The following is a 10000-nucleotide window of genomic DNA, read 5'->3' on the forward strand; positions in this document are numbered from 1 at the left end:
GCAAAAATCGGTATTGCTTGGAAATAAAGTACTTTCTGTCTGAGGTCCTTATTGTCACTTGACTGACAGTACAATATCTTCAATCAACAACATCACGACGTCTTAAATAATAGAAATATTCCTGAAGCTGAGCCAATTGGCTGGAGGCCTGGGGTTAGACTAAGAACAAGATGGTTTGAAAATATCCATAATCTCAGTTGATCATAGTTAAGAATCCAGCCTAAAAGTCTAATGATGGTTGCTTCTGATAGGACCCTGCGGAGGAGGTGCCTGAGGACTCTACCCCTACGACCCACCCAAGTATAATGGGTGGGAAAAATGGATGGAAGGAAGCCGGATGTAGAATGTTATAAATTGTAGGCGTTTACACAGAATCGATTGTGACAATTAGAAAAGATAGATAAAAAAAATCTACTCTTAAAAAACAACAAAAGACAAAAGTAATGAAATGAAACGCCTCAATAAGGGATAATCTCAAGGGCCAATCAAAGAGTCCATCAGCTCCGTTCTTGGGGCTTCTTGGCCGACAGATTTCTCTGGTGTGTAGTTATATTTTACGAGTTGACGCATTTTTCAAAGAGGCCATACTCTCTGCTGCCACTCATTTAAATAATTTACTTCTGGAGAGGTTGGGATCGCCTGTCCCTCCATATTCAAATAGAATTTGAAGAAGTTGAAAGTTTGGCCCGAGAGGAAAATGTCTGTCTCCTATCTCAGCCTTGCCTATCATCATACTAACTCTTTTGCCATAACGACCAGAGGAAAACTGTGTTTCTCTCGGCTAAAGGAAGGTGGTGCTGCTGTCCTCACAATGGTCTCGGCTGACAGCCATATCTGCCCTATACACAATATGACAGCTAACATTAACACACGAAGTGAATGTTGATATGTTCTAAGTCCTAGACCTCAGTTTTGCATCGAGGAATTAGAAATTTTCATCAGAGACGCATCATTTAAAACAAAAGAGCGTAAGCAATGTGATATTTTCTTATAATTTTTACAAACCTAGGAAACTCTGGGTACCGCCGCTAGTAATGGTAATAGAAATAAAAATAGGTTGTTTGTATTGTTCTGTTTCAGGTGTTTGGAATGCTGTGGTTGGGACTATGGAAAAGCAGCTGACAGTTTCATCTACAATAGTGTGAGTAGACATCTTCAGTTAGTTCATCTCCGTAAACATTTTCTCCTCGCAAGCATCATTATTTTACTTAGTGCTGTAGTGCCAGTCACACTATTAGTGTATCATACCACATATGTATGTATGTATGTATGTATGTATGTATGTATGTATGTATGTATGTATGTATGTATGTATGCATGCTTGTATGTATGTATGTATGTATGCATGCATGCATGCATGCATGTATGTATGTATGTATGTATGTATGTCATTATTCAATTTATTTTAAGATTCCTTGCCAATGGAGAAAGAACCGGTTTCTAACCTAGATCCAAGACTCCTTCATATTGTTACGGGTTTAACTAGTGCAGTGTTTCTGACCCACATCGTGGATATGGTTCCAGTATGTCTGGTGAAAATGTGACAGTCTTTTGTCTAATGGAGGACTAATGGGTTTTGGAATGACCTGTGACCTCGTGCGGCTGAGAAGAGGGTCAGGAGAATGTGAAAGAGGAAGACAGATTAAGGGAATCTAAGAGCAGATGGAGAGGGTATTGACAGTAAGAGAGAAGGACAGGCAGAGAGTATGGTAGAGCTGTCATGAGAGAGATAGAGTATAAGACTAAGGGACAGTTAGAGAGGGTATGAGCGGTACAGAGGGAGATGAGGGAGTGGAAGAAGCACAGAGACGAAGTGAGGTCTTGGCAGTCGTTGAGCGGTCGTCGAGGAACACAGACGGATCTTGCAGTCGCTGGCCGGTCCTCGAAGAAGACAGACGGACCTTGGATTTAAGGAGCAAGCGTTGGAATTCTTAGGAGCAAGTTGGATGCGAGAAAGCTTGGCGGCACAGAAGGGAATTAGCAGTATTCAGAGGAATTAGCAGTATTGAGAGGAATGGGACACTGGCAGATTCAATTAGGAATTGAGGTATGTGTTTGTGCATTGATATGTGTCACGGTGTATTGAACAGTGAAAAGAACAGTCAAGGACTCTGTCGATGTGGTCGATAAAGGACATTGTGAAGAAGAAGAGTAAAGGACTTGTTGATTGTGATGTTTAGGAAGAGACTTTAAAGAACTGTTGTCTTGGGACGTGTACTCTTGAATTGTTACATGATGTTGTATTATGCTTTGAGTTGTACTCTTGAAATGCTGTTGTATTATGTATTGAGTAGTCACGTGCATGCTTTGATGTATCTTGATGTTGTAACAATTGTAATTGTCGTATAAACTGTTGTTTGAATATAAGCCAGTGTTGCCAGTTGTTGTCTTGCCTCTTTGGGTTGTATCTCGGGTTGTGCCTCTGTATCTCTGTGCTGTTGGGGTTGTGGCAGTATCTATCTGTATCTCCTCTCTCCGCCTCTTTGGGTTCCGTGGCGGAACTTGTGTGAGCCGTTCGGGACGGGCGACGACGGGTGATTCCGTAACAATATGTATGTATGTATGTATGTATGTATGTATGTATGTATGTATGTATGTATGTATGTGCAGATTTGTATGTAGATATAGTTGCATATCTAGGCATACTCATATATATTTAAATGATAAACTTCTGGAAAGTTTTACAGATTTTTACAGTTGCAGTGATGGATTGGATCTGTAGTCTTCGAATTAGCTTTCTCCTTTCTGGTTTTGAGAAGCCTAATTTCTCCAGATTGATACTTAGACAGGGTGTTACATATTCCAGGGCCCCACTAATTACAGGTATAAACCTGAAGTTGTAATCTGGATAGAGTAACTGTAGATTTCTAAATAGTTCAACTTAGGTGTTCTCTTTTTCACTGATCCTCAGCCTTATGTTAACATTCACTGGGCAGCTAATTTCCACAACTGTGAACAGTTTCTCTTCTTTATCCCAAATCATTATATAAGGTCAGTTGTGTCTACATTTTATTGAGGTCTTCACTGGTACATTCCACCAGTATTCCTTTTCATTATGAGTGGCTATGGCTTCTACTATACTGTGGGATTTTATTTTTTTGTCCTCAGGATTATCCTTCCGACGGATTTCATTATAGAGTATCCTAGCTACAACGTCATGTCTCATCGGCAGATAATACCGTGATGACATTTTCGGACAACTGTTTATGATGTCGGTGATATCTTCAGTTTGAATTCCACAAAGTTTGCATCGGTTGTCACATTTTACTGCTTTTCTTGCATCTCTACCCCTTTTGTGCTTCAGGCACTTGGTTGCTATTTCCTGCTCCTGGATGGCAAACGCATACCCTTCAAAGTGGGAGGTAATAATCCGGCTATTCGTCCATGATTGACTGCTTTGATGATCGATGTTACTATCATCTCGGATCTTTTCACTAACATATCAATGCATAGTCTTCTGCTCATCTTTTTATCTGATGATACGTTGCGGTAGAATCGTACGACTTCTTTGGGCATGCATTCTAGACAAAGAGTGTTGCTCAAGGAGCTTCCTTCCAAGTCTTATGATGTTATCAGCCTCATGTATGCAAACTTGGTCAAGGGATGCACTGCCATGCTTTGTGGTTAAAAGCTGTTGCCGAAAGGATATGATACGACATTTGTTTCCGTATAAGGTAGAAGCGGTCTGCATCACTGTTTATGTGGAAATTATATGTATTTGTTAGTATTTTTTGGGGTTTTCACATCAATGGCTCGGATCTAATCAAGCGTGCAATCACGCAGCCCAAATGTTGGTATGAGTACTGGCACTGCAAACACATTCTGGGCCACTGTTTTATTGCATGCAGAGAGTTCTGAGGTCCAAATATTCTTTATTCGGCTGTAATATTCTTTAGTGACACGTATTTTGTTACAGGTGCCATTGTAAGATATATTTTCATCCACTCCTAGATACCTGTAACATTCCTCGTCAGATACAGGGGAATCATTGATGGAGATGTTATTAGTCTGGTTTATACTTTTCCCCCTTTTCACAACCATATAACAACATTTATCCTGACCAAACTCCAACTCTACATCCTTTGAGAATGTTGTAACAAGGTCAAGGCCCTTTTTCATCACGTGGCATAAAGTTTGAAGTCATCCACAAAGAATCAGTGTGTTATATCGGTATTTCTGTTTCCTTGTAAACCAGTGATATACCCTTCAGACTTCCTTGACATGAATGACAAGGAGTTCACAGAAAGTATAAACAACATCACAAAGAGGCTGTCTCCTTGGAATATGCCTCTGCGATATTGTATTCTATCGGTGATAATACAGTCACTCTTTGTGTTTAATTTCAAGACGGTGGCCCACGATGAAGTCAAGTCAGCTATGGCTTTGACTATTCTCACTGGAACGTCTAGCATCCATTAGTGAGGAACAGAGCCAAAGGCTTTCTTGGAGTCTAGCCACATTGAAACTAGGTTCCTCCTATGCTCTCGCACCTTTGACATCACAGTTTTGTTGGTTGATACTTGCTCGGCTTATCCCTAAACTCCCTTCATCCCAGCTTCTTGTTCTGCTGTGATAATGCTATTGGTTCATAATGATAATGTATATATATATATATATATATATATATATGTTAGTGTGTGTATGTGTGTGTATTTGTATGTATGTATGCTTGTTGTGTGTGTGTGTGGGTGGGTGTTTATATTGATCAGATAAGATGAGGGAATAGATGAAATGGACCGAGAGGAAACTGTTCCTGGAGTTAGGCGGAGGCGGCGAATGCTTGCATCGCATCTGTCATCTACCGTCTAACTGTCATGCCTTGCCGCAGTTCACGTTTGAGTGGATTGGAGCCCGCTCTTCCGCTTTCTGTGGAAGAGAATATTCCATTGGTCAGACTGTCCATTTTCTGCCAACATCTGCTGCATGGAGGACTGGGCATTCCGTGGCTAAGGGTGCCCTGACATGCGTTGAGGCTGTGAAATCTCAAGCGTTTCCTTGACGGTGAGCAGCTGTGTTTGCCGTTTGTCAGCCTCACTTGTCTGTAGCTCGTTTCTCTGACAGAGAAGTAGTCTTGGATCAAGCATAGACCGAGGAAGGGTCCCTGGCACCTTCAGTGCCGTTAGGCGCTCACAGCTTTCTGCCATTCGGGAAATGCGGCCGGTGGAGGCTCCACCGTGGCGTTCTACAGTAGATTAATGGTGGGTAAGAACGACGACGTCCTCGGGGAAGCTTTGGGTGTCGATGAAAATTGGCTTGTCTTTCAGGCAGGTTTCCATTAATTTTCCGAAATTTCCAGCGTGGTCCAATTACTGGGGGGTGAGGATGTTTGGTCGTTCGAGATCAACTCAACAGACATGATAGTGTCGTCAGCCGAGCCTGACGCGCAGAGCGATGGAACCGACCGTCCTGCATGCGTTTGTAAAGTGTTCGAGCATTACTGACTTGTCGAGTTATGTCGAATATCAGCTCTCAGGTGCAGGACAGATCTGGCTATCATCCGACTTCAGTGCGAAGATCGTCTCGCCACCCTCCTTTGGTCGAGAAGTGCAGGCAGTCTTCCTCTGTCTGGTGGCTCTGGCGAAAGTGGTTGTCTGGTGGATGAGACTGATAGAATTGAAGATAAACGGTTTCTTCTTCGGCGAAGCCCGTATCGAGTTTTTAAAATTCCATTTGAAAGGGTAGCGTTGAGAGGGTTGTGCTGCTCCAATCTCCGTGAATTTCTTGAAAGGTGAGTGAAAGTGGATGACCCTAGTGAGTGGGCCTATTCTAAGTTGGCAGCTGTAGACTAAAGAGAACAGAAGAGAGAGGAGCACTTGTCATAGTATTCCTTGTAAGTTGGGGAGTTCGGGATCTGTACGGTTTATTCGTTGCCCCTGGGTGGCATTTCCCTTCTATTGGGGAATTTTGTTAGAATTTTCTCGTTAATTACTATTGTCTTATCATTTGCATGTTTCTGTGTAACTCCCTGCTATTCTCTGTCTTTGCATTTGTTTTTGCTGCCCTTGAGGTCAATTAAGAAATTATTATCATTATTGCCTTCGCCTTAGCGAAGGCGGAGGTATTGTTTTCAGTCGTGTTTGTTTGTTCGTGGACAAGATTTCTCAAGAACACCTGGATGGATTCGGATAAACTTTCAGGGATGTTTGGCCTCGTGACTGACACGAACTGATTAAATTTTGGAATCGACCCGGATTTTGGATTATTTTTCCTGTTTTTTTACTTAATTTTTGAAAGCAGTCGGGTTCATTTTTAGTGTTCTCGTTATTATTATTATTATTATTATTATTGAGTGAGAGAGCCGTTCATGCTATCAAAGTGACACTGGGGTAAAATATACGAAGTCCAATATACCCATCATGACTACCCGTCTGATAAGGGTACACCAGGCACATGCATCACAACCATATGTGCGCGACATAGTGATCTCATATCAAGATAAACAGCACATGACCTTGCAGGTGGGGCCCAGTTAGAATTTTCTTCAGGTTGAGTAGCCCATCCCGCTCAAATGGTCCTTGAATAAGGGTTGTTTAAGGATGTTGAACGAATCACCCATGTTTCCAGAGGTGAATTATTCAAACCCCAAAGAATCCCTCTCAACACATGGCTATGATGCTCCCCCACTACTTCTGCTCGTGATCAGCCACTAAGGGACATGCTCAACTGGTTAAAGTCAAACAACTGACAAGCAAATCTGTGGTATTGAGCAGAATATTTGCTGTAGCCCACTTTTATTCCAAGACAAAACAATGTACATTTATTATTATTATTATTATTATTATTATTATTATTATTATTACTTTTTTTTCTTCTTTCAAATTTGCTTCCATTTCTTGCCGAGTGTCTTCCCGACTCCTAGGGCAAAGAAACTCATAGTATACATTGGTAGGCCATTAAACTAAACTCAATAGTTCGTTCATTATTATTATTATTATTATTATTATTATTATTATTATTATTATTATTATTATTATTATTATTATTATTATTATTATTCAGTAGTATATTTTTTATATCGTGCTTTCACTTCACTACCGAGCGCAGCTCTGTGTGCCTTGGGTATGTGCTGTGGTTTGTTGTGATGCTCTGATGGTTATTGTATGGAAAGTGTTCTGCGTAGGATGTGTGCAGTGCCTAGTAGTGCAATTTTCTGTATGTTATATGTGTTTGTAAGTCCTGGTGTTTTTGTTATGTATTTGTCTGAATATTTTTTTATCATGCCTAATGCACCTATTATGATAGGAATTGTTTCTGCTTTTAGATTCCACATTCTGGTTACCTCTATTTCCAGGTCTTTGTATTTTGAAAGTTTCTCCATTTCTTTTAGAGACACGTTGTCATCCGCTGGTATTGATACATCAATTAGAAAACATATTTTTTCTTCATGATCTCTGACAACTATATCTGTTGGCCTTAATTTCTCTATCTGTGTGTATTGGCGTATCCCAGAGTATGCTTGCTTTCTCGATTTCTGTGACCTTTTCTGGTGTGTGCCTATACCATCTTTTTTCTGTTGTTATTCCATAATGTTGGCATAGTTTCCAGTGTATATAGGTCCCAACTCTGTCATGTCTGTGAATATATTCCTTCTTAGCCAGGACTGGGCAGCCAGAGACAATATAATTTATTGTTTCTTGTCCATCTCCACATATTCTGCAGTTACTTGTTATATTTCTTTTCATTACATGTTTTTGGTAATTCCTGGTGGGGAGGTTTTGGTCTTGTGCTGCAATTAAAAATCCCTCTGTCTTTGCTTTGAGTCCTGAGCTTCTCAACCATTGTTGGGATTTTTCTTTGTCTATTTCTTTTGCGTTTAGTTTAGTCCAGTATTTACCATGAAGGGGATTTTCTTGCCATCGTTTTATCATGGTTCGTTGCTGTTCTATTTTTAGTTTGGATTTCATTTGTTTTATAGCTTTTGTTTCTTCTTCTTCTTCTTCTTCTTCTTCTTCTTCTTCTTCTTCTTCTTCTTCTTCTTCTTCTTCTTCTTCTTCTTCTTCTTCTTCTTCTTCTTCTTCTTCTCTTCTTCTTCTTCTTCTTCTTTTTTCTTCTTCTTCTTCATATTTGTTAGGTGGTATGATTTCTTGTTTGTATTTGTCAGCTTCCTTAAATACCGAGAACAGTTTTTTGTTTTGCTCGTGTTTTGCCGCTATTTGTATCAGTTTTCCTTCCTTCTGATGTAGATATTTTTGCAGTCCTATGGTAGTTATTTTATAGTAGTTTTCCAGCTGTATAAGGCCTCTAACACAATCTATGTTAGATTTTGGGTGATGCATCCTAGATCCTGTCATTATTTTTCTTGTTTTCCTATCTATTTTGGTAAGTTCATTTCGTGTCCAGTTAAGGATATTGTAGCTGTAACTTATAACTGGGACGGCTAAAGTGTTGATACCTATTATCTTGTTTTTAGCATTGAGCTCTGTTTTCAGTATTGATCTAACTCGTCTATAATATTCTTTTTTTATTTTCTCTTTCATTTGTGTGTGTTGTGTCTTATCTAGTTCATGGATTCCTAAGTATTTGTAAGTTTGGCTTTGGTCTAATTCTTTTATTTCATTGGTTTTATCTAGTGTGATGTTGCTACTCTTAATTAGTTTTCCTCTTTTCATGGTTACTTTGGCGCATTTCTCTAATCTAAATTTCATATCTATTTCTTTGGTAAATCCATGAACTGTCTTAAGTAGTGTTTCCAGCTGTTTGTCATTTGTAGCGTATAGTTTTAGGTCATCCATATATAAAAGGTGGCTGATCTTTTTGCCGTAACATTTATATCCGCATCCAGTTCTGTTTAGCATATCCGATAGAGGTGACAGTGCCAAGCAGAAAAGGAGTGGAGAGAGCGTATCTCCCTGGAATATTCCTCTTCTAATTGGGATGGCTTTGGTTTTCACGAGTCCCTCTTTTGTTTGGAGCTGTAGCACTGTTTGCCATTTATTCATAGAGTGCCCTATGAATTTCATAATTGTTGGTGCTGCTTTGTTAATGGCTAGTGTTTCGAGGATCCATGTGTGGGGGATGCTATCAAACGCCTTTTTGTAGTCGATCCAGGCCATACTGAGGCCTTTCTTCTTTCTGTGGCTGTCTTCACTTATGGCTTTATTGATCATTAGTTGATCTTTACAGCCATATGAGCCTTTGTGGCATCCTTTCTGCTCTTCTGGAAACAGGTTGTTTTCGTCCAGGTGCTTGTTCAATCTTTGTGATATTACTGCAGTAAATGTTTTGTACATTGTAGGTAGACAGGTTATAGGTCTGTAGTTTTATGGTTTTGCTGTCTCATTTGATTTGGGAATTAAGATGGTTATCCCCTTCGTGAGCCATTCAGGCATTGTCTCTGGCTCTGCTAGTACGTTGTTAAAGTTTTCAGCCAGCTTTTTGTGCATTCCTTCGTTGTTTCAACCAGAAGTTGGGGATCTTGTCATGCCCAAGTGCCTTCCAGTTGCTTAGTCTTTGCAGTGCCTGGGTGACCTCTTCAGTTGTTATGGGGGTCCAAAGTTGCTCAGATGCTGAGTTTGTTGTTTTAATGCTCCTTTTTTTTTGGTTGTTCGTTCGCCGACCATATTTCTCTCCAGAATTCTTCCACTTCTGCCGTTGGTGCTGCAGTGATTTCTATTTTATTTTTGCCAAGTTTTCGGTAGAACTTTTTGGGGTTGGAGTTGGACTGTTTATTTTGTTCAAAGAAACGTTGGCGTTTCTCGTACCGGCGGATTCTTTGTGCTTTGGCAAGGATATCTTGCTTCAGCTTTTCTTTTATCTCAGGTAAATCTTTTTCTGTGGTGTTGTATTTGCGGAGTATTTTTGTTTTCTTTTTGTTGCTCAGTAGCGTTGATTGTCTACTGATTTCATTAAGAATCGACAGATCTTTTCTCATTTTTTTGTATTTTGTTTTGGATGTTATTTATCCACAGGGTTTGTTTGGGTGGTGGTACTCCTGTTTGGATGGGTTTGAGTGAGTATTCAGCTTCTTTTGTGGCTGCAGTGGCTGCTGCGTATACTAAGT

At 40.1% G+C, this 10000-nt stretch overlaps 1 protein-coding gene across 1 annotated transcript in view; it reads left to right on the top strand.

The window, feature by feature from the left end:
- The window catches only part of LOC118762906, a 38746-nt gene that overhangs the window by 25194 nt on the left and 3552 nt on the right, over positions 1 to 10000 (top strand). The window contains exon 4 of the mRNA XM_036501936.1: positions 1081 to 1141. Coding sequence (XP_036357829.1) covers positions 1081 to 1141 — 61 coding nt within the window. The remainder of the gene's footprint in view (positions 1 to 1080; positions 1142 to 10000) is intronic.

This window comes from Octopus sinensis, linkage group LG4 (assembly GCF_006345805.1).
Source record: "Octopus sinensis linkage group LG4, ASM634580v1, whole genome shotgun sequence".
In the NCBI taxonomy this organism is placed as follows: domain Eukaryota; kingdom Metazoa; phylum Mollusca; class Cephalopoda; order Octopoda; family Octopodidae; genus Octopus; species Octopus sinensis.